This window comes from Globicephala melas, chromosome 2, assembly GCF_963455315.2.
Source record: "Globicephala melas chromosome 2, mGloMel1.2, whole genome shotgun sequence".
Classification (NCBI taxonomy): Eukaryota; Metazoa; Chordata; class Mammalia; order Artiodactyla; family Delphinidae; genus Globicephala; species Globicephala melas.
In genome coordinates this window covers 4692148-4718074 of record NC_083315.2, presented here as the reverse complement: position 1 = coordinate 4718074, position 25927 = coordinate 4692148, and the positions used below count along the sequence as shown (strand labels likewise).

The window sequence follows — 25927 nt, the reverse complement described above, 5'->3', positions numbered from 1 at the left end:
CAGCCCAGTAATCAAGAACCGGTTTTTGAGAGAGAATGCTCTGCTTCACATACCAAGAGTGATGTTTTGGAAGAACTGTATACTCATCATAATGAAACACAAGCAAGTTTTGGTAATGGCTCCTTAAAATATTAAGAACCAGGGGCACTAATGTACCACATTTTTTACATTGCTGTGTTAACTTTTTTCTGCTCTTGAAAGACATATAGAATCATCACTAAAATATCTGGAAAATATAAAGTGCCTAAAGAGCAAAATATCACAAGTCTTACCATTCAGAGATAATCTGAATATTCTCACCTATTTCCTGTCAGAATTTAAAAGTTGGGGGTATTTTGTAATCTCATATGGTTTTGTTAAGCTGCTTTGTTACAAACTCGTGTATTTAGATGTCTGTCTATGTAAATATAGATCTATATTATCACCTTTAATAGCCGGGGAGTTTTTACATTGTGTGTACTATGATTTACTGAACGAATACTAGTTAAAACGATTACTTACATTTATTTAGCACTTGCTGTATGCTGGGCACCTAAGAGCTTCGTTTGTGTGAATCCATTTGATTCTCACAACCTGATTATTACTCCTGTTTCATACCGATGAGGAAACTGAGGCACCAAGAGGGAAGTAGTGTGTCCAATCCCTAAATGTCGGGCATTTTCGTGTTTAACAATGCTCTGATATTATAAACAAGGTTGCCATGAATATATTTATTCACGTTCTTAAAGAATGTCTTTAGGATGAATTGAAAAAAGTAGAATTGTTGGGTCCAAAGGTACTCACGGTTTTAAAAGCTTGTGTTACATACTTCCAGATATTTCTTGTAGGGAGACTGTAATAATTTCATCCAACATTATGAGTGTACGATTCCCCACATCCCTGACTCTTTTTCATCTTTGTCTCAATGAGAAACACGTATCTAAATGCTACTCTAATCGTCATTTTTTCACTTTTAGAAATGGGACTTCATTCTTAATGGATGTTTCTAAGTCCTCGTCATATTCCACAATACCAATCCTGTTGTCCACACGTTGTAAACGTTTACGTGCTACATTCGGAAGTGCTCTAATTTTGGTAGACTTACATAACTTCAATTTACATGCAAGATGCTCTAAGTTCCTTCCAAGAGGGATGCAAAATTCTTTAGAAGATGCTGCTTAACATTTCTACAGGATATAATATTTTTGTAAAGTTATAAATAAAATGACGAAATAGTTTAAGTTATTACGAATCACTAATCAATCGCTAGCTCCATTTTTCAGTTTTCTCTTTTTGCTCGGTTTGGGGCGGGGGGGGCGGGTATCGTAGACCTTCTTGCGCTGTGCCACTGCTTTGCCAATCACCGTAATCGCTTAGTGAGTGCACAGTCAGTCAGTAGGTGCCAACGCCCAGCCAGAAGTGCTTTTGACCAAGCCTCCAAAGCGGGCGTTCGGGGCCTCTCGGGAAGGTGCCAGCGCAGCCTCAGCCGCCGCGAGCAGCCGCGCGCCCGACACTCCCCTCGTGGGGACTCTGGCCAAGCCGCCCCGCTCACATGACTTCACCGAGCAAGTTCCTTGTCACCGCAGGCAGAGAATTGAACTCACAGCCCTTTTACTTAGATGCCCTCGAGTGAAGGGGCTTCCCTCCCCCTCCCCAGGGACCACAAAGTTGTGACAACCGACGGAACGGGTGGGAGAAAGGGATCTCCCCTCTCCCCAGCCTCGACCCCTTTTCTTTCTACTCAGCCTCTGATTCACGCCTGGGCTCGCTAGTCGGCTTCGGCGCGCCCGGAGGACCCCGTCCTCCGGAGGTTCCAGACCAAAGCCAAAGCAGGAAGCGCAGGCATCACGGCCACTCTCCCGTGTAGCTAATCAAAGCGGGGCCGGGCGGAGGGGGCTCTGGAGTTGGGCCGGTTTGGGCGGGGCAGGTTCCGGGCAGGTTGTGGGCAGGCGGCGCCGAGGGCGCCCAGATTCCCGACAGGCTCCGCGCCGGGGGCCTTCGCGGCTCCTTCGCTCCTGTCGCCGCCGCCGACGCCGCGGTAGCTGGGTGTCGGTGAGAGGAGGAGCTGTCGCGGAGCCCTGGGGGTCTGTCTCGGTCGCTGTTTTTGTCTGAGGAGCCTTCCTTCCTCGGTGGTACCCTGACTCCCGCGGTGTCGAGAGGGAGTCCCTGCGGACACCTCAGCACGCAGTGGAGATGCCTCTCTTTGCCACCAATCCCTTCGATCAGGACGTCGGTAGGTGCTTCTGCCGCCCCCTGTCCACCTCCGGCGGACCGCGAGCCCTCTGTGCCCGCACCTGGCGGACGGTCTGGACCCCCGGGCCGGGCGAGTCCTGCCCCTTCCCTGAGGCTCTTTCTGTAAGAGTTTGGAGGAGGTTGGGGGCTCGGCGCATCCTCTTGGAAAGAAAGGGGACTGTGAGAGCCTGGGAAACGGGCCTTGAGCTGGGGCTGTGGGTTCCGAAAGAACTGCTGGAGAGGTGGGTGACGAAGGCCGCGGAGGAACAGCTGGGGCGGGAGCTGGTGCTGGGACGGTGCTTCTGGGAGGACAGAGTCGAGAGCTAGGGAGTCTTCGCTAGCGTAGGATGATAAGCCCTGTGATAGAGTGTTTCCCGGGACACATGTCAGACATCTAGAACTAGGGGAATGTTTTAGGTTGGCTTCCTTAGGGGACTTTAAAATCTGTGATAGAAGTGTAGCGGGAGGACAGAGCTTCTGGTTCAGGGTGGACTGTCAGAGATCTTGGGAGAGAATGATGAAGATGGAATACTTGGCAACAGTGTAGACGTCACACAGTGACGGGGGCCGGAGACACTGGGCTGCCTTCCTTGGGTAGGTCTCAGTACTTTAAGTGTGGAAGAGGACCTGGGATCCGAAAATGCTAATTTGTTCTGAATTTGAAATGGTCTATTTTTGGTTTTCTGAGTCATCGGTTTTAGGTACTGATCATACCAATTCAACAGGTTAGTTTGTGTGTGTGTGTGTGTGTGTTTTCCTGGTCTGAGGGTAATAATTACAGGAGTTTGAGTTTTCAGGGAGAGAATTTTGGGGTGATTTGAATGCTCCTAGCATTTGGGGCGCACACGTGTGGAGTGAAAGCAAGTTAAATACCGTGCCTAATTGCTAGAGTAAAGAAGAATAAGGACACCCTAATGGAGTTGCTTTTCATGTCTTTGTATATCTTAATGATAAAAGGTTTGAATCTTCTTTTTAACTCTAATTTACAGCCTGCCACTGAAGCTTGAAGGTTTGGGTTAAGACTAGAAAAAGGTTCAGTCCCATCCCTGCCGCTGCCTAGCTCAGAGTGGAATCATGGGCAAGTTACTGGAGCCCTTTGAGTCCCAACATCCTTGTCTTTAAAGAGAGGGAAGACGCATTCTGTTTGTGGTTCAGTGGAATAGTATGTGTAGCGGGGCCTCCTACAGTGCCTTTGTATGGTGGGCAGCGACTAAATGATAGCTTTCTTCGGTTCCAGTTTAAATGAATGTCCTGAATCTTAGCAGTGGATGGAACTTTAGAGCTGACTAGTAATAGTTAATAAATAACTAATTTGGAAATTACATTTAATTTAATAGGCAGTTAGCACACACTGTTTACAGGACACTGCTCAGTGACATAAGAGAGCGATGAGTAAGCAGCATGCTGCTGCTCTCAAGCAGGTGTGTAACTTACCACGTTAACTTCCAGGGCAAATGCTTAAAGTAAAACAATTTCTTAACACCTTCTTCTTCTGTTTCCAGCACCTTGATCTAGTTTTCATGTTCGTATGTAATCTAGCTTCCAATTACCCAATCACTTTTATATCCTGTTGCCTTTTGAACCCACATTTCCATTGGATTCTTAATGTCACACCTTTCCCAGTACCTACACCACCCAGTTCAGACACAGGCTCCTTCTTGCTTTTATACTTTTGCTTGTATTATTTCTTCTACCTTTCTTCACCTACTTATGATTAAAAGTCAACTCAGAATCCAACTCATACCTGAGTCATTTCCTTATTACTCTAACCTAGGGTTTCTTATCAGCGTCACTGCAGATGGTTTGGACCAGATAAATGTCTTTTATCGTGGGCGTCTGTCCTCTGCAATGTAGGCTGTTTAGCAGCATCCCTGACGTGTCCCCACTAGATGCCAGTGGCACCTCTCCCCACCGAAACCCCAGTTATGATTTAAAACATCTCCAGACATAGCTAGATGTCCCCTGGGGGCACAAAATAGTTTCCAGTTAAGAAACACTGCTCTAGCCTACTGTAATCTCCACCCTTTTCAAAACTCCTGCAACACTTTTTGTCTTTACCAAATTATTTCGCATTAAAGATAGTTATATCTTGTATTAAGCCCCTGAACTCTTTTATTGGTTGCCACAGAGTAGGTGCTTAATAAAAGTTTGTTGAATTGAGAACGTGTCCATTGGGCCTGTAGACGGTAAGCTTCTTGAGTGTAGGAACATTGCTTTGCTCCAGAAAAGCTTACTTTTTGTTTGTTTTTTTTTTGCTTTTGTTTGTTTGTTTGTTTTTGGCCACGCTGCTGTGTGGCTTGCGGGATCTTAGTTCCCCATTGAACCCACACGCACCCTCGGTAGTGAAAGCGTGGAGTCTTAACCACTGGACTGCCAGGGAACTCCCAGAAAAGCTTACTTCTTAAAGTTAGGTTTTAGTGTTTGGATCAATTCTCTCCTCATGATCCATGTATCAAAATATCGTGAAAGTTTATCTAAGAAGACCTGCCGGAGACCCCAGCAAATCATCCTTGGACAGAGTCCAATAGACTCCCATTTAAACTTTTTCACTAGCATGTAGAATATAGTATGTAGAATACATTTAACAATATTTCTTCTTACTTTGTCAGTGAGTATGTCAGTGATATTAAAGTACTCCCACTAACTCACTTGATATATTTATCACTTAACAGCGTATAGTTTTACTACTTCAAAATTAATTGCCTTTAGCTTTATTCATCAATAAAGTGAAATGGTAAATTGGAAATTTACATACTGATATATACCACATAACATTTCATATAAAGAGATAAAATACTGGTGATCACTTTTCCTTTGAAGAAGCGCCTAAATATGTTACTAGAATGTGAGCTCCATGAGGACAGGCATTTTTGTTTGGTTTGTTCACTACTGTATCCCTAACACGTAGACCAGTCTCTGGCACTAATAAACATTTAGTAAACACTTACTGAATACATGAATCTCATTTTGGATGTTATATTTCTTGCTAAGTTCAACTCTTAAATTATGAAGATAACTCATTCCATCAAGCTTTTATTTCAGAGTCCATGGTGACTTGTCTTGCCAAACCCATCAGTCAATTCCTAGTTCATTTCTTTGTTGATCTGTTAACATTCCTCTTTGATGTACTTTATTCACTTGGTTTCCAGGACACCAAACTTTTTCTGATTTTCTGCTTAGCTCTTTTTTAGTCTTTTTGGCTTCTCCTTTTTGTGACTTCCAAATCTTCAGTTCTAGAACATCTTTTTTGAGACTTTTTTTCCCCTTGGAGTCTTAGGAGGCAATTTAGCTTTGCACTAAGAATTCAGACTCTGGAGCTACACTGCCTGAACTCAATTACCAGGTTTGCTGCTTCCCAGCAGTGTGACTCTTTGGGTTAGTTGCTTAGATATTCTGTGCCTCAGTTTCTTTATCTTTAATATGGGATAGAGAGATGATAATAGTTTTTGGTTTCTTCCCCAAACCTGCTCATTCCTTCACTCTTGCCTGTTTCAGTAGATGGCACTGTTGGTATTTACTGCCACTCATCTCTAATGTCTAGGAGTCATCACTGATTCTTCTTTTTCCTTCACGCTTCATATCCATGCTATCAGCAAGATCTTCTGGCTCTACTTTAAAAATATATCCAGAATCTCATCACTTCTCCGTCTCACATCACTATTATCTTACTCCAGCCATCGTTCTCTCTTTCATAGACTGTGGCAGGAGATTTCTAGAAGGCTTCTTTGCTACTACTCTTGCCCCTTACAATCAGTTCTCATTTACAAAGGTCAGTGATCTTTTAAAAATCTTAGGTACTGTCATTTACCTGCTCAGAACCTTCCAGGAGCTTCCGATCCCACTTACAGGGAAATGCAAGTTCCTTAGTGTGGCCCATAGTCTGGCCTTTCCTATGTCTCTGATATGATGACAGTCTCCAAACACTCTCTCTCATTCTAAGCTTCTTGGGTCTGAATATGCCAAGCTCACTCCTGCCTCTCTATCTATATTGTGCTGTTTTCTTTGCCTAGGTTATTTTTCCCCCAGGTATATGTGAAGGTCTTGATGTCCATCACATCATTCAAGACTCTGTTCAGAAGAGTTTCTAAGAGAGGCTTTCCCTGATTACCTTTTGTAAAAAATATCCATCTTTACCGTCTCTGTGTCCTTGTTCCATTTTGTTTCTTTATAGTACTCAGCTACCTCACATTGATTGATTGGTTGGTTGATTGATTGCCACCTGTGTAGAATGTAAACTCCATAAGGACAAGAACTTTTCATTTCTATTCCTAGTACTTCAGGGACAGTTCCTGGTACATAGTAAGCACTCAATAAGTATTTATTAAAGGATGAGTTATTGATATCTTGCTATCTTTCCGGTCTTGCATATCTATTTGGTGTTCTAGTATCACCTAAAAAATCAATCTATCAGAAAACTGAACTTATCTTTCCAGTCTAGTTCTTCCTTCATTATGCAGTTATTTTATAATGTTCTAGTTATGTTGATTTGAAACCAAAGAGGCATCTTTGAATCATTACCCTGCCTCTACCAAATCATCATGTCTTTGTTTTTATACTACATTGCATTCCTAGTCACACTACTTTGGACCGGCTCGTAGCCTATAGAATTGGACATGTTTTTAGTCTGTGTTGCTAGCCCAGTCAATATCAAACCACAACCAGTTTCATCTTCGTAAATGTCAATGTCACATTCTTCTTCTGCAGTTTAGTGTGATGGAAAAACCTTGCTTGGGCTTTGGGTTAAAATTGCAGGTGCAGCATTTGCTCTTAGTAAGTGGGCAAAATATGGACATAGGCAAGTACAGAACCCCTCTGAGTTTTCCTTCCACTTGTGTGAATAGGGATAAAAATGTCTACCTCAAGGAGTTGCTATGAGGAACACTTAAAAAGCACAGGACGTTCTAACTCTTTATTGGAGTTGAATATTCCAATTCAGCATGTTCAAACTCATATTCAAATTTCTCTTCTCAAGTTTGCTTTTCCTCTGTTCTCATGACTGGTACTTCAGTTTACTTAGTCAGCTATGTCAAGAACCTGGGAGTCATTCTTAAATTCTGTAGTTGTAATTTTCTACATCCCCATGGCAAATATATACTGTCTGCTGTGTCCCAGCCACCCTGAACTTGCCCTCCAGGATTCTGGTGCTGCCATAGTCTGTGTGCTTCTCTTCCTGATAGCTCTTGAGTCCATTCATCTGTCCGTCCGTTCAGGCCTCCCATCCTTTCTGTTCTCATCGCCACTGCCCAGCAAGTTTAGCTTGCTCTCTTAGGAGAGTCCGGTAGCTCTGTTATCCCTGCCTCCAGTCTGTCTCCAGTCATTTTCCAGGTGACAGTGATATTTCTAAAATGTAAATGTAATCATATGGCTCCTCTGATTAAAATAGTTCAGTGAATCTACAGCTTTTCACAGGAATTTGAACTTTTCAACATAGCATATAAGACCTTGTAGCATGTGGCTCCTTTTTTTACCTCTTCAGTCTCCACTCTTTTCCTCAAGGCATATTTCCTTGTTGGTCTTACACCACGGCTTTTTCATCTGTGGATCCTCTGAGCTGCCATACCTTTCTCTTCATTAGTCCCCATTAAGGTTGTTTTGAGGAGATGATGCACGGAAAGCACTTAGCCCAGTACCTGCCATGTAGTACATTCGGAACCTTTAGAGGCTACTCAGATTCTAAGGACTGGAATCAGTTACTGTAAAAACATCCTCAGGAGAAAAATGTAAAAATCTAGAATACAGGTCTGTTAAAGGTCTGATATCCACTGGGTTAAGAAATTTTGTGCTCATTGTTTCTTCTGTACCTATTTTACTTCTCCTGTAAGCTCTTCTTTCTAATGCGTCTAGATTTTCATTTCTATTTTGTGCTCTTTTCTGAGATGCTTTCATGCTGTTCCTTTGACACCTACTTCACTTTCTGGTTAGAAGAGCTTCAGATTGCTCTTCCAGTGGAATTTCCAGTGGTCAGGAGGGATAGGGATATTTGGTGAAACAAATGTTTTTGAAAAATTGATTCCAATCTCAAAAAGAGGGTAATTTCTTTAAGACTTGCTTTTTCCATTGGCCATTTTTGATGAACTTTTATGTCTCCAAACTGATTGAATGACAGTCTTTTTCCTATAGCCTGAATGTGATGGGCAGTCATCCTCTCAGCATTTCTTACCTCCCCAAATCTTTGGCAGTCATAAATTTTGAGAAAATCAAAAGTAGCTGCTTATCAGAAAAAAGTGCTTCAATCCATTGAGAAGACTACTGAAATTCAAATGAGACTCAGTGTGTGATTTTTCTGGGTACTGCTAGGCAAATTTCTCAATCTCCTCTTTTTGGGTAGAAGGAAAAGGATAATCTGAGGATAAAATGAGATTATTATGAAGCTTCGAATTCTTTAGAAGCAAGTGTGTGTTATTTTCCCACATACCGTGTTTTTGTCTTGGAAAATAAATAGTTTTGAATTCATTTGCTATTCACAAAGCCATGTTGAACTGCTACTGGTAGTTTATACTTTTCTGATGTAAAAAGTATTTGTTATTTTACAATGTAGAAGAACTGCTATAGCTCTTGATCTTGAGGCAGCATCAATAAATAATGTGAACAATTTTAGCGTTCTGAAATGGGTTGCATTTCTGATCTGTGTATATAAGTCTGAGTCAGATCCTGATCCTGTTTGTGCATAGGAGAATGTTTAGCATAGTATCTGTTAATGACCGTACCAGACACTCCTGGGTTTGCCTTAATTCAGATCATCCTTAGTTATGATAATAGACAATTTGTATTTTAACAGACATAAGCTTGTCATTTCTAGTTAACTATTTACTTTTTAATAAGTTAAGTTTTAATAAGCTTAACTATTTTTAAACAGAGTGATAGGTTTTAAGATTTAAGTGTGTTCTTTTTAAAGAATGCACTAAGCTTTTAAAAAATCTGCTTGGCTACCAGTCAGTGAGGATGATGAATTAAGCGCACTACCAGATCAAAGTGATAACTTGCTTTCCTTTTTCTAAGATGAAGTACAGTCATCCCTCAATATCTGCAGGACTCCCGTAGACACCAAAACTGCAGATGTTCAAGTCCCTTATATAAAATGGCATAATGTTTTCATATAACCTACGTACATCCTCAAATATACTTTTATTTTTTTTAACTTTATTTAATTTATTTATTTATTTAGGCTGTGTCGCAGCATGTGGGATCTTAGTTCCCCAACCAGGGATCAAACTCGCGGCCCCTGCAGCAGAAGCACGGAGTCCTAACCGCTGGGCTGCCAGGGAATTCCCCTCTCATATACTTTTTAAATTTTTAAAATTTTTTATTTTTGGCTGCGTTGCATCTTCGTTGCTGTGTGTGGGCTTTCTATAGTTGTGGTGAGCGGGGGCTACTCTTCATTGCGGTGCACGGGCTTCTCATTGTGGTGGCTTCTCTTGTTGTGGAGCACAAGCTCTAGGCATGCAGGCTTCAGTAGTTGTGGCTCGCGGGCTCAGTAGTTGTGGCTCACGGGCTCTCGAGCGCAGGCTCAGTAGTTGTGGCACACGGGCTTATTTGCTCCGCGACGTGGGATCTTCCTGGACCAGGGCTCGAACCCATGTCCCCTGCATTGGCAGGTGGATTCTTAACCACTGTGCCACCAGGGAAGTCCCCACCCCTCCCATATACTTTAAATCATCTCTAGAATACTTGTAACCCCTAATAAAATGTAAATGTTATATAAATAATTGTAAATACAATGTAAATGCTATGTGAATAGTTGCCCACACACAGAAAATTCAAGTTTTGCTTTTTGGAACTTTTTGGAATTTTTTTTCTGACTATTTTTGACCTGTGGATGCTGAATCTGTGGACTGTAAGTGTTAGACTGGAGGATATTGTTCAGGATGACTCACTCAGTCTTCTTGGGCTTCAGAGGTATTGGGAGTTTATGGGATAGGGCTCTGGGATTCCTAAATTAGAGCAATGCCACTTGAATTTACTTCATATATTGGTTTCCTTTAAGACAAATATTTTATATAAAAGAGATTGTTGAATAATAAAGAATTTTACTAATCTTTGTCCCTGTTTTCTGGAAGGGAACCTGTAAATCATTGGAATTTCCTGAGTGATAGGAGTGTCTTTCTAACTCATGGTGGGTTCCTGGGACAATACCTTGGTTTATGCTACAGAGATGACTCAGCATGGGGGCTGGTGGCTCCAAAAAGACTAACCTTTTGATAAAGATGGCTGGGACTTTGAGTCACACGATATCAGCTAGACCTCCAGAAAGGGGGAGGAGGCCTGGAGATTGAGTTCTAGGAGGTGGCCAATCATTCAATCAACTATACCTTCATAATGAAACCCCAATAAAAACTCTGGACACTGAACCTCTGTTGAGCTTCCTGGTTGGTGATACACACTGATGTGCCAGGAGGATGGTGAGTCCCGAGGGCACAGAAGCTTTGCATTTGAGATCCTCCCAGACCTAGTCCCATGTGTCTCTCTTCATTGGCTGGTTGTCATTTGTATCTTTTATAATAAAACTGTAATTATAAGTGCTTTTCTGAGTTCTGTGAATTATCGAACCTGAGGGGATAGTGGAAACCCCTGAATTTGTAGCCAGTTGGTCAGAAGTGCATGTGGCTGGAAACCCTGGAGCTTGTTTCTGTGTCTGAAGTGAGGGGAGACTTGGGGAGTTCTGTGCCCTCAACCTGTGAAGTGTGTGCTAACTCTGTGTAGTCAGCATCAGAATTACATTGTAGAGGGTTTCTGCATTGAAAAGTGAAATTTGAAAACCATTGAAGTAGATGCTATTAAAGGTCCATGTTTCTATGACGTTTATGGATTCACATTGCAGTTACATGATTAGATTTCTTATTTATTGAGCATTTAGGCTGAAAGCATGAACATTGAAAGAATTACCCAAAATAGAAATTGTTATTTTCAAGGGATTTACAATTATGGAAGCTTGAACAGGTCAGTTTGACTCAGTTACCCTCTTGGCATACCTGCCAGCAAGAACAAATTAAACAGCATTTAAACATTTGCTTTCAAAGTAAACCATTTAGTTTCCAGAGTAATGTTAAGTTTCTCCTTATATTTTCTTCTTTTCCCTCTTCCTTTTTGGCAACAGATTCATTTTTTTCTTAAAAGTCCAGCTCTGATCAGATTGTTTCCTTGCTCAAGATTTTCTAGGCTTTCTGGTGTTTCTTGAATTAATACAGATGCCTCATTTTGTATTTTGGGTCTTAGAGTGCTTCCTGCCTTTCACAAAGTAGTCTCTATTTCAGCCAGCCTACATTCTTTATATTTCTCTTCTGTTTTCATAACTTTACTGTATTCACTTAAATAGAAATAAGAGTTTATTTTTAATCCTGTTCTCCTCTGTCTTAGTTTCTAAATATATTAAGAATCCTTTCCTGATACTCATTCTCTCTCCTCCCAGGTGTTTACCATTTTTTCAATTTGCTTTAGGCTTTGTATTTTTTGTGTGTGATATTTTTTCTATATATATTCAGGTCTCTATCTGTTGGTTTCATTTTCCGTTTTTAGAGTCTGAGCTACTTCAGATAGGGTCTGGCCTAGACTAGAAACTTATTCCATTTTGTTGAATATCTGTCCAGCTTTTGTAATTTCCTGCAAATAAGTCACCTTACCATGATCTCAGATGTTTTGGACATTTGTGTTAATTCTTAACAGGAATTAATTTGTGTGAATAATCTGCTTTTAGAAAATGGTAGGGTAATTGGACATAGGTACCCTATCTGCCACTACCCATTGGTTATCACCCACTGCCGCCTTATTATTTATTCTATGGATAGTTCTCCATGGCAGTGACTTAACGGGTAGGTGTTGCTATAGCCCTTGGGACCATGATATGGCTCAGGTATTGCAAACCTACAAAGAATTTGGACAGAGTTGGCTGTTTGTATTTTCTGCTTTTAAACTGGCTATGACTGACCTCCAGCTCTCAGTAATAAGTCAAAATGGGGAAGTAAGTGTTGCCTGTTGAACGAGGTAGCAGGGCATTGAGGGGAATAGGGGATCAGGAATTTCGTTATCTCATCACCAAGACCTATCATTATAGGTAAGAATCTTGGTAGGGATCAGACTTTCTACCCCCAAACCATCTCAGGTTAAAAAGCATGTAAATATTAGTGAAGATCTTGGAGGTGCTGTCTTTTAACATATCTGTTCTTGGCATTACAGTGCTCCAGTCAAGACAGGTTGCCTTCTGCTTTGGTGTAGTTTTTGTTTCAGAAGATAACAGTTACTTCTTTTTGAAGTTTTTTTCCCTCTTACATAGGCTCTTGTTTGTTCTAAGTTGCTTTCTTCTGCATTGGATTTGCTAATATTTTGTTGAGGATTTTTGCATCTATTGATATTTTCATGAGAGATATTGGACTGTAGTTTTCTTTTCCACTAATGTCTTTGGTTTTAGTACTAGGGTAATACTGTCCTCATAGAATGAGTTACGAAGTATTTCTTCGCTTCTGTCTTCTAGATGAGATCGTAGAGAATTGGTATAATTTCTTCCTTAAGTGTTTGGTAGAATGCACCTATCTATGCCTGGTGCTTTCTATTTTGGAAGGTTACTGATTACTCGTTCAGTTTCTTTAATGGATATAGGCCTATACGGATTGTCTGTCTTTTCTTATTTGTGATTTGGCAAATGTGTTTTTTGAGGACTTGGCCCATTTTTTCCTAGGTTATCAAATTTGTGGGCATAGAGTTGTTGTTAATTACTGTGTGCTTTTATTCAACACCACCAAGAAGTTTTTCAGTTTTCAGTGAACACTGACTAGATATCCCACATATTTAGCTCAATTCTGACACTATCTATCTACCTAGGGAGAATATCAGATTCCACAGGTTAAGGGCTCAGTCGTACAAGACTGCCTTCACTCCCCACTTCAGGTGCCAGTCCAGGAGGTTACCTGTGCTTCTGACTGACTGGCTGTAGATTGGAGGCTCCCATGATTCTTTCATGGCTCTTCACCCATAGTAGTATTCATTTAATAGCCTTTTTATGTCCATGAAATCTGTAGTGAGGTCCCCTCTTTCATTTCTGATGTTAATAATTTGTGTTTTCTCTCTCATTCTTTTTTTGGTTACCCTGTCTATCAATTTCGTTGATCTTTCCAAACAACCAATTTTTGATTGTACTGATTTTTCTCTCTTTTCTGTTTTCAATTTCATTGATTTCTGCTCTAAATTTTTTCCTTTTGCTTACTTTGGATTTAATTTCCTCTTCTATTTTCCTAAGGGGGAAGTTTATGTTAGAGATTTTAGATTCTCTTTTCTGATGTATAAATTCAGATTTCCCACTAAGCATTGATATCAAATGCCTCCCACAAATTTTGATAGGTTGTACTTTCATTTTTGTTTAATTCATAATATTTTAATATTTCTCCGGTTTTTGACCTGTGTACTATTTACAAGTGTGTGTTATTTAATCTTCACATATTTGGGGATTTCCCAGCTCTTTTTGTTAATGATTTCTAGTTTAATTCCATTGTAGCCTGTTAGCAGACATTGTATGATTTCTAGTTTTTAAAATTTGTTATGGTGTGTTTTATGGCCCAGAATATGGTCTGTTTTGTTACGTTCCAGGTGAGCTTGAGCAGAATGTATTCTGCTGTTGTTGGATGAAATAGTCTACAGATGTTAATTATATCTAGTTGATTGATGGTGGTGTTGAGTTCAACTATATCCTTAAACTGATTTTCTGTCTACTGGAACTGTCCATTTCTGACAAAGAGGTGTTGAAGTCTCCAGCTATAATAGTGGCTTCATCTGTTTCTCTTTGCAGTGCCATTACTTTTTATTTCAGTTATCTTGACAGTCTGTAGTTAGGCACATGCATGTTAAGGATTGTTGTCTTCTCTGAAAATTGATCCCTTTACTATTATGTAATGCCTCTGTCCCTGATAATTTTCCTTGCTCCAGGGTTGGCTCTGTCAGAAATACAGCTACTCCCACTTCCTCGTGATTAGTGTTAGCATGGTATATCTTTCTCCATCCCTTTATTTTTAATCTATATGTATCTTTATATTTAAAGTGGGTTCTTGTAGATGACATATAATTGGATTTCATCTTTTGATCACTCTGACAATCTCTGTCTGTATTTAGACCATTAACATTTAAAGTGATTATTGATATTGTTGAACTAATATCTACCATATCTGTTACAATTTTCTAGTTGTAGCCCTTGTTCTTTGTTCCTGTTTCTTACACTTTCCCCCTGCCTTTTGTGGTTTTAACTGAGCATTTTATATGATTCCATTTTCTCTCTTTTTTTAGCATATCAGTTATCCTTTTTTTCCTACTTTCAGAATTTACAATATACATTTACAACTAGTCCAAGTGCACTTGCAAATAACATTGTACCACTTCACTGGTAGTACAACTCACCTTCTAGTAGCAAACTATTCCTAATTTCTCTCTTTTGTTCCTGGTGTCCTTGCTGTGATTCATTTCACTTATACACACGCCTGCACACACACACACACACACACACACAAATACGTACACACACACGTGTATACATGTCTCCTGTATCCTCTCCTTGGAGAACTTTTTAAAACATTTCTTGCAAAGCCAGTCTGCTATCAACGGGTTCCCTCAATGTTTCTTAGTATGAAAAAGTCTTTATTTCTCCTTTCCTTGTGAATAATTTCACAGGGTGTATAATCCTAGGTTGGTGGTTATTTTCTCTCCACAGTGTTTGATTCCATTCTCTCCACACTGTTTGATTCCATTCTCTCCTTGTTTGCATAGTTTCTGAGATGTCAGGTGTAACCATTATGTTTACTTCTGAATAGGAAAGGTGTTTTTTCCTGCTGGCTTCTTCTTAATTTTTTCTTTATCTTTGATTTTCTGCAGTTTGAATGTGATATGCCTAGGTGTAGAGGTTGGTTTGTTTGACAGGTATTGTGCTTGGTGTTCCTGGAGCTTCCTGGACCTGTGGTTTGGTGTCTGACATTAATTTGGGGAAATTCTGAGTCATACTTGCTTCAAATATTTCTTCCATTTCTTTTTCTCCTTCTTCTCTGGTATTCCAATTATGCCTTTGTTACAGCTTTTATAGTATCCCTCATTCTTGGATAATCTGTTGCAGTTTTTTCCCCCCTGCCAGTCATTTTTTCTCTTTGCTTTTCAGTTTTGCAAATTTCTATTGACATATCCTCAGGCTCAGAGATTCTTGGCCTCAGTCGTGTCCAGACTGCTGATGAGCCCATCAAAGACATTCGTTTCTCCAGTATTTCTTTTTGATTCTTTTTTAGAATTTCCATATCTCTGCTTACATTGTCCATCTGTTCTTGCATGTTACCTCCTTTTTCCATTAGAGTTCTTATTAGCATATTAATCATAGTCTTTAAAATTTCTGGTCTGATAATTCCAACATCCTTGTCATGTCTGAGTCTGGTTCTGATGCTAGTCTGGTCTCTTCCAACGGTGGTCTTTGCATTACAGAATGTGGCTTGCTGGAAGCTGGAGACGATGTACTAGATGAAGGGACACCAGCCTTTAGTGGTGTGAGGATCAGGTACTGATAGTCCTGTGATTAGGGCTCAGTGAGCCTCTGCCCCGGGGAGTGAATTTTCGTGTGCTGCTCTCCCTTAAGTTGGGACGGGATGGCTACAGTGGGCTGGAGTTGGATATTCCCCTTTTCCCACGTAGAAGGCTAGAGCAGGCTAGCGTTGGGATTTCCCTTCCCCCAGGTGGGTTAATCTCTGATAAAACTCTAGTTAGTTAGGGGCTGGTAAAATTATTTCTCTTGAGAGTAGGCCTTGTTAAGAAGAGAATACTCTGGTGTATTTCAAAATTATCAGTTTCTCTCCCCCTGCTGGAAAAAATAGGAGAAATTTTCTGTGATATTCACCTTGAGAACTTGGGAGAACCCATGGAAGTAGAACTCACAAAAGGGCTTCCCTGGTAGTGCAGTGGTTAAGAATCTGCCTGCCAGTGTAGGGGACAAGGGTTTGAGCCCTGCACCGGGAAGATCCCACATGCTGTGGAGCACCTAAGCCTGTGCACCACAACTACTGAGCCTGTGTGCCACAACTACTGAAGCCTGCACGCCTAGGGGCCTTGCTCCGCAACAAGAGAGGCCACCACAATGAGAAGCCCATGCGCAGCAACGAAGAGTAGCCCCTGCTCGTAGCAACTAGAGAAAGCCCGCGCGCAGCAACGAAGACCCAATGCAGCCAAAAATAAATAAATTTATTTTTAAAAGAAAAGCTCACAAAAGTGTGGGGGGAGCTTCCCTGGTGGCGCAGTGGTTGAGAGTCCGCCTGCCGGTGCAGGGGACACGGGTTCATGCCCCGGTCTGGGAGGGTCCCACGTGCCTCACAGCGGCTGCGCCCGTGAGCCATGGCCGCTGGGCCTGCGCGTCTGGAGCCTGTGCTCCGCAGCGGGAGAGGCCGCAGCGGTGAGAGGCCCGCGTACCGCAAAATAAATAAATAAATAAAGTGTGGGGGCTCCCCAAAGCCTAGGCTTCTCTGGAGTTTTAAGTCTCCGACTTGTGCACACTTCTCCTCTGGCAGTTTGTCAGTTTCAGTTTAGATTTTTGTGCCCTGGTACTGGTTCCTGGAGATGTTTCTGCTCAGGGGCTTCTGCTCTGTTAAGTTGTGATTCTGTGTATCCACCTATCTGTTTGTCTCATTTTGGGGGCAGCAGTTTGCCCTGTGACCTCACTTCTGAGGCATCTAAGAAGAGTTGTTGACTTTTCACTTTGTTTACTGTTTTACTTGTTAGGATGAAGTGAATACTTCCAAGCTCCTTACATGCTGGACTGGAAAATGGAAGTAATTGCTTATTTTTGGTGCCTAAGTCTCAACTATACCTGGTATCTCCTTGTCTAGAAAAGAAATTTGCTTTACCTGCAGAAAGTAAACCATCACACATTTGCTCAGAGAGGGAGAGGTGATTGCTAGAGCCTGTAAGGAAGCAAAGTAGGGACTACCTACATTGCAAACAGCATTAACCGATTTTGCTAACTTGGAGGTCCTCTTTTTCTTCTTCATTCTCAATTGCAGACATTCTTTCTGCTATGAGTACTTGAATTTTCTGAGGATTCAACAGACTGGTTCTTTTTTTATTTTTTAATATTTATTTATTTAATAGATCTTTACTGGAGTATAATTGCTTTACAATACTGTGTTAGAGTGAATCAGCCATATGCATACATATATCCCCATATCCCCTCCATCTTGAGCCTCCCTCCCACCCTCCCTATCCCACCCCTCTAGGTTGTCCCAAAGCACCGAGCTGGTTCTTAAGCTTTTTTTTCTTACTGCCAATACAGGATTCACCGTTCTTGGGTCTTCTAAGTAGTTTACCATGTATCAATGTTGTCCTGTAGCTTTTGAGATATTGTTGCTGTTATTGCTTCTCATGTTTTCCTTATCCTTGTGTGTTTGTGTTAAAGAAGAAAAAAGTCCCTTTATTGTAATTAAGAAAGGGATCTAAATTAGGTGATTTGGTTCAATCTGCCATACCTCTGTTGTTGTTTTCAACTTGTCAAGTTTTTATTTAAGGGAAAATATTCAGTTAAAGCTTGGTTTTCTTTTGCTCAGCACCGCTCCCCCACCCCCGCAACAACAGAATCAGCAAAACTAGATAGTTAATTAATTTAATTACCTGAAACATTTTGTTAGAGATCTGTGCCTAGTCATGCTCTTTTGCTGGCGAGTAAAGCTAAGAATTATTTGAATGAAAATATTCCTTATTTTAGTCTTTCTGTGTGCAGAAAGGGATAGATTTGTGCGCACGCGTGTGTGTGTGCGCCTGCGGGTGTATTTTTATAACAAAAAATCAGTGGCCTATTTTTTTTTCATACTAAGTAACAAACAAATGAAGTATAAATGGGGAAAATAATTATGATAGGTAATAAGGGTGCCCTACCTCCTTTTAAAGACGGAGTTAAATATTTCATTAACCAGGTGTTGACAACTATTGTGATTTGTTGATATTTGATTATACTACAGTTTGGTAATTTGAATGCGATCATTTACCTTGTAAAGATTTTTAAAAATAATGTGTCTGCGATTTCTTTTTATAATATACAGAGAAAGCAACCAGTGAGATGAATACTGCTGAGGATTGGGGCCTCATTTTGGATATTTGTGATAAAGTCGGTCAGTCTCGCACTGGGTAAGTGTTGCAAAGTTTCAAAGGATTTTTATTTATTCTTCCTGTTTATTAACATGAATGAAACAAGAGTTAGAAGGTAAAGCATACTACAATCACAATTTAGTTTAAAAAGAGAATGTTTTTGCTAGTGAGATTTGAGGAATCATCCCATTTAGGTTACTCCCTGTAACCAGGAGGGACAACATGACTGGTAACAATGTTGATACTTTAATTATTCTCCCTTGTCCATAATTGCCTTCTGAAATCTAACTTTTCCCACTGATTTTTAAAAAAAATTTTATTGAAGTATAGTTGATTTACAATGTTGTGTTAATTCTTGCTGTACAGCAAAGTGATTCAGTTATACATATATTCTTTTTCATATTCTTTGCCACTGTGGTTTATCACAGGGTATTGACTATAGTTCCCTGTGTTCTACAGGAGGACCTTGTTGCTTATCCATTCTCTATGTAATAGTTTACATCTGCTTATCCCTAACTCCTAGTCCTTCCCTCCCCCCACCCACCCTTGGCAACCTCAAGTCTGTGCTCTATGTCTGTGAGTCTGTTTCTGTTTCATAGATATGTTAATTAGTGTTGTATTTTAGATTCCACATATAAGTGATATCGTATGATATTTGTCTTTCTCTTTCTGACTTCGCTTAGTATGATAATCTCTAGATCCATCCATGTTGCCGCAAATGGTGTTATTTCATTCTTTTTTATGGCTGAGTGGTGTTCCATTGTGTGTGTGTGTGTGTGTGTGTGTGTGTGTGTGTGTGTGTACACACACACAATGGATATATATATCCAATGGAATATTATATATATATGTGTGTGTGTGTGTGTGTACACACACACAATGGATATATATATCCAATGGAATATTATATATGTGTGTGTGTGTGTGTGTGTGTGTATTCCCCAAATCTTCATCCATTCATCTATTGATGGATATTTAGGTTGTTTTCATTCCCACTGATTTTTAAAGTCATCAGTGATTTCTCAATTACCAAGTTTTTTGGTTATTTCTGTGTTCTTTTCTTCTCTGTCACATGTGCCCATTCGACCCAACTAATCAGTGACTGTTGAAAGAGAGACAGTTTTAGGGAAATAGAATTGTAAACTTTCTGGCATACAGACTTTTTGGTACTACAGGGCTTTCTCATCAGTGCCGCAAAGGGATTTACTGATGTACAGAGTAATGGTTTCCTTCATTCCTGGGCTAATAACGTCCAGTTATTAGTAGCCACATTTACCCCTTTGTGCCACACAAATATTGTTTTATTTACGTACTTTAATGTGAAGAATGTTTGGGAGCACTGCTGGATTCTGCTTGATTCTTCTGGTGGTAATTTTAACTCTCTGATGGTGCCTTCTCTGGCTCTTCTTCCTTCCCTTCTAAATAGAGATAGTTCCTTAAACTTTCTTTGATCCATTTTTTTACCTGATACTTTTTCTTTTGAAATTTCCCAGCTTTCAAATTTCTTTATGTGACATCTGTAGTTTTAGCTCTGAATCCCTAACTCAAGCACTAATATTGGGGATGCAGCATAATTTCTGAACATCACACTACATAAGCCGCGGCCTCACATCTAGAATCCTGAACTCATGTCTCCTTTTGCTTTAAACCTACATTCCCTCCTTTGTCCCCTGTCTCTGTTAATGACAAGGTTATTCTTTCATTCACACCTAAAGCCTCAGACTCTCCTCTGCATTTAGCTTTTTACTAAATTCTGTCAGCACGCCTCCATAATATCTCTCACGATATTGATGTCATAGAGTCTCCTTAGTTAAGTTCTTGAACATTGGTCAAACCAGGTGGGGCAGTTTGTGTTTAAGTCCTTTCCACCCCGTCACTCAAGCCCTTTGTAGTACGTAATGTGCTCCCTCTGGCAGGTTCCGAAGATTGTGGCCTTGACCATCCCCTTTGTTGTTTTTGCATCCTTTCCAGCCTGGTTAGTTCCTTAATTTAGTTGATGTTTGAGTAGTTACTGTGTGTTATGTGTCTGTTCCTTCTTCTCTACGTCTATTGGCCCCACTTTACTTGAGCCATCCTTAACCACGCCTAGCCTAGTGAATTAACCTTCTGGCGTTTCCTTCTGTTTCCATCTCTTTTCTGTCCAGTTCTTATAGCCGGTGGCCATATGACAACTCTGACCATGTTACTCCCCTGTCTTCCATACTGAGTTAAGTCTAGTAACCTCCTTAGGCCTCTGAATCATTTATTTTTCATTTACTTCTTTTGTAGTTACTGATCTTTTCAACTCAAATATTTGAACTGCCAGTGCTTTTCTGCTTTATTGTAATGCTTTTGGTCATTGTGTTCCTTCAGTGGCGAATATTCTCTTCTCCCATCTCCTATCTCTGTGTCTCATATCCTTCCAGACCCACTATGGATATTATTTCTTCCACAAAGGCCTTCCTTATCCCTAGTACTGAAAATCATTATCGAAAACCTGAATCCTCAAAACACTCTATCAAAACCAATCTTATTTGTGTTTTGCCTTGTATAATAGTAATTTATATACATCTAGTAGACTTAGATTTGTAGGATGAAAGGTCTATGAATTTTTGTTGTGAGGAGGAAAGCAAATAGCTTAGTGGCTGATAGCATGGCCTTTGGAGTGAGACTGCCTGGGTTCAGATCCTGGCTCTGACTGCTTAGCTGTGTCACTGGTGGGTAAATAGTAACTTTCTTTTCTAGTTTGCTACAAGAGAATAAAAATAGTATCTTTTTATAGGGGGCTTGTTGTGAGTGTTAGATTAGTTAATATATATAAAGTGTTTATAATAGTATCTGGTGCATGGTTAAGTGGGTACACCTCTGCCTCTTTGTTTTTTTTTTTTTTAATGGCTTTACAATGTTGTGTTAGTTTCTGCTGTACAATGAAGTGAATCAGCTATATGTATACATATATCCCCTCCCATCCTGCCCATCTAGGTCATCACAAAGCACCGACCTGAGCTTCCTGTGCTATACTGCAGGTTCCCACTAGCTATCAGTTTTACACATAGTAGTGTATTTATGTCAAACCTGCCTCTTTTTGATTAAAATGATATTTTGTGACAGTTTGTCTGTTGAGGACTAGGTATCGACCTAGCTCCATCCCTGTGTATTTTGGAGATAAAACTTTTATCTAGCATTCCAGCTGCAAAGTCCCTCCTCTCTCTTTTCACTCCATCAGTTTTCTTTTTATCTTTAGTCTGGTAGTCTTCATTTTGTAGATACTTTTTATAATAATTTGATTAATTGCTTGAAATGAAAGGACAAACTCCCTTTCATTACTAGAAATAGTCCATATTTTTCTAGTTAAAAAATAAAGTTGTAACCCACCTAAAAATCCTGTATGATGTGTCATGGAGATTTAAAGAGATCAGTTTGTTTTTCTTCATGTTAACATTATTATACTAGAAATGATAATCTGTTATTTTTTTCCTGTCTTTTCCTGTGATGAGAACTGTTCAGATCTACTGTCTCAGCAACTTTCAAATGTGCAACAAAGTATTGTAACTGTACTGAGGCTGTACATTACAGCCTCAGAACTTACTTATAACTGGAAGTTTGTACCTTTTGACCCATTTTATTCATTTTGCCCACCCCTCTGCCCATCTGACAACCACCAGTGTGTTCTCTGTTTCTGTGAGTTTGATTTTATTAGATTCCATATATAAGTGAGATCATATAGTATTTGTCTTTCTCTGTCTGACTGATTTCACTTAGCATAATGCCTTCAAGGTTCCATCCATGTTGTCCTTGTGTACTTAAAATATACTAATTTATAGCTTTAAGTAATTGTTTTCTATTTGCTTTTTGTTGTTATCTAGTATCAGTAGGTTTAGATAATCCTCATTCTTTAATTTTTTCAAATTTACTTTAGACAAGATATTCTCTCTCAGTATTTTTCCTTAGTATTTCATTATACTTTGGAGATTTAAATTGACATTATGCTAAATCTATGAATTTACTTAGGAAGTGTTTTCAGCTTTGCTAATTTAAATAATGAGAGGTAGTTCTGTTTTTTTTTTTTTTTGCGGTATGCGGGCCCCTCACTGCTGTGGCCTCTCCCGCCGCAGAGCGCAGGCTCAGCGGCCATGGCTCACGGGCCCAGCCGCTCCACGGCATGTGGGATCCTCCCTGACTGGGGCACGAACCCGCGTCCCCTGCATCGGCAGGCGGACTTCCAACCACTGAGCCACCAGGGAAGCCCTCTGTTTGTTTTTAATCAATATTTTTTCCTTTCCTCTTCCCTTCTTTTCCTTTTTTCTTTTTCACTTATTTTTTCTTCCTTAATACTTGCTCTCTAGTTCCTTTAAATTCTCATTAAGTTAATTTCCAAGCATTTATTTGTTTGTTTATGGAAATGTGATATCTCTTTATAGCCCTTATTAATAAAGAATTGTTTGAAAAGGATTGGGTAATAATTGAGATGCCATTCTAATATTACTAGGGTTTAAAAAAAATCAAACCCACAAAATTTGCTTATGTGTGTGATTTCTCTTTAAAAATAATGTTTTACATTCATATCCAGTTGTATTTTCATTATTTTCACTTTCTTGCTGTACCTTGATGATTTCATAGTAGGAAATAAGCATCAGGGCCACATTTTGACTTTCATGGGCCGTCAGCACTTTTGTCTTCCTGGTTCCCTTTCTCCATAAAAAAGTAATAAAAATATTTTATGACTGCATTATTATAAAGGCAAGTGCATTATTATACGTGAAAACATTTTCTTTGACCCAAGTTTGTGGCATTCAGCACATTCACATTGTTGTGGGATCATCACCACTGTCCATCTCCAGATCTTTTCATCATATCCCCAAGTGAGCTCTGCCTGTTAAACAACTTACCACTTCCCCCTTCCCCAGAACCTGGTAACCACTTACTGTTTGGTTTTAATTTTTAAAATCATTTCATAATTAGTTATATGGAACACATGGAAATCTGGTTTATGTTGTCTAGGAATCTAGATACATATGTTTAGTATGGGTTGCTGATGGTAGCGTGAGAATATTGAACCAGTATTGTAGGTTGTCAGTGAAGTATTCTAGGTACCTGGTGTGCCTTAGAAAAGACTGAGACATGTCATTGGTGTGAGAGGGAAAAGGGGACATGAGTTTTCCTGAGGCAAATGTAGATAGGGCAGGTTGAAGTAGAGGCACGTTATGGACGGGAATGCAGTTCATCAGGTTACTTGTATACTAGGCAACAGTCTAGGTTTTTTTTTTAAAAAAAAAACATTGCCATATGGTATTAATCTGTAATTTTACAAAATGTACAGATGTATTTAAGAGGACAGATTTAGGGACAGTTGAGGGAACTTTAAGAAAAACATTTCTATTTCAGTAAGATTCTTTTTTAAACAAAATGATTTGTAACCAGCAATATATTGTAGAATTATTTAGTGCATAAAGTAACTTATATTAAAGTCTTTCTTCCCTAAGAAAATAATATTTAAAAATCCTTTTGGGCCCTTTTTAAAGAATTCCTTCCTTCCTTCTTCCCTCCCTCCCTCCCTTCCTTTCTTTTTTTCGAGTCATCTGTTTTGGAGTTATGGTTGTTTGGGAAATATTCTCAATTTTTAAGGGGAAATGAAGAGCCAATTATTGTGAAATTTCATTTGGTCAGAGAACTGTGACCCAGAAACATGTTTCCAGCAGTATTTCGAAAAACCCTCTTTAATTCTTCCTCTTTAAAAAAAATGTACTGTTCTTTGAGCCACACGTACGTGTGTATTTATGTTTGTTGATTTAAAGAAATACTTATGCTTATGAAATATGTACTTTTTTGTTTCAAAAATACTCACATGGCTCAAAATTTAAAACAGTTTAAAAAGATGAACATTGACAAGTCTAACTTCTGTTCCTGTTTCCCTCCTCCATCCTCTATAGGTAACCACTTTTGTTTCTTTTGTACCTTTCCATTGTTTCTTTACACAAATATGAATATCTTTTCCCTGCCGTAATAGACAATAAGCATATTATACACTATTCTGCATTTGTAATTACTTAATTCCCTAATATATCCTGTCAGCCTGAAATGTTTGAATATGCTGGACTTAAAAATTATGAAAATTTTTTTCTGATTTCCAAAGATATTCACGTGATTTTTAGTGTGCGGTTCTTCCAACGTCTAAGTACTGAAAAATACTTAGCCAGTGATGTCATATGATGGACTGAAAAGTCTCTGTTCAGAATCCAGAGAACTTTCAGAATAATAGTAGCAGTTTTCTTTAACATAATACATAGCTTCCCATAATAAATAGCTTTTGTCTATTAGTTTTGATTGATTTGATTATAATTTCATATATAAAAAATAGATGTGAGGGTGGGTGTTGATTATCCACAATAAAAAGTTAAAGTTAAAACTCTGTAATTGACATCCAGATTAATTTGTGCTATTATTTTATGTCTTAACTGTCTTTGTTTAGCTTTAGACAAAAATATAGTTGACTGAGAGTGGACAACGTGATAAACTTTTTTCTTTACTTGGATAAGGGATCTATTTGGATAGTAAGTCTTTGATTTATTCGAACAGAATTAGAAGGAGAAAATGATAGTCATTACTGATATTTTGTGAAAAATATAAATATAAGCCTTTGGGAAAGAGTTTGTTAAAAATATTTTTCATTGGCTTTATGTTGTCTTGTCCTGGACCCGGGCTTTGACTACTTCTGACCTTTAGCTGGAGGTTGATAGAATATGTCCTGATTTTTTAAGGGAAGAGTAATCTCTGACCTAGACTTCTTCAAGTTGGAAGGGCAGCATCAGTTCTAGAAACAGATTTCTTCCAACATATGTCTTGTAATGATCATACCCTCCATTTACTGGCCTTAGGCTTGAAAGTCTTTTCAGTGTCTGTTAAGGATAATAGCCAGCATTTACTGACTGCTTATTATTTGCCGGCTCTTGGTTAAGTGCCTTATAAACATTTTATTTAATCATCACAACAGCTGTAGGTACTCTAGTTTTTTCTAGTTAACAAATGACAATCTGATTCATATTTAGGATTTTTTAAAATGTAATTTAAACTAGGGGAAGAGTTATAGCAGGAATAAAATTAAAGGCTTTTTTGTAAAGCGTGATCTTGATTTCCTGGTCTCTTTCACTTTCTTAATGTCACAGAATTACTTCAGTTCATTTCATTCTTTTTGTATCAGTCGTTTTTTCTTTTATTTGACAAACAGTGAGTACTGGCTGGGTATCATGCTTTGGGTCTAGAGTGGTGAATAAAGCAGGTACAGCCTTTGTCATCAGCTATGGTAACAGTTTGCCAGTGGAAGATAGAAATAAACAGGTAATGGTCTAAGAAGATAGTGAGCAGAGGGCTTCAGTGGAGAATAAAAGGGAGACCTACTTAGGTTTTTCAGGGAAGCACAGGCGTGAGGGATAACATTTATACTATGATTTTAAAGTTGAGAAGAAGCAAAGAGCTGCAAGCAGAGGTCCCAGGCAGAGGGAACAGCCTTCACGTGAATGCTGCAGGGTAGAGGACACTTGGCGCTTTCTAAGAACTTGAAAGGTACGGGCTAGCTGGAGCAGAGGTGAGTTGCCCTGAGCAAGCACAGAGGTGGGTATAAAGAGAGTGAGTGGGTTAGAGAAATGGAAGATGATAGTTG

At 39.5% G+C, this 25927-nt stretch overlaps 1 protein-coding gene across 1 annotated transcript in view; it reads left to right on the top strand.

Annotated features, from left to right (window-relative positions):
- Positions 1-1997: 1997 nt before the first annotated feature.
- STAM (signal transducing adaptor molecule) overlaps positions 1998-25927 on the top strand; it is a 68373-nt gene continuing 44443 nt past the window's right edge. The window contains exons 1-2 of the mRNA XM_030832380.2: positions 1998-2212; positions 18246-18330. Of these exons, the coding sequence (XP_030688240.1) occupies positions 2173-2212; positions 18246-18330 (125 nt within the window). The 5' untranslated portion in view covers positions 1998-2172. The remainder of the gene's footprint in view (positions 2213-18245; positions 18331-25927) is intronic.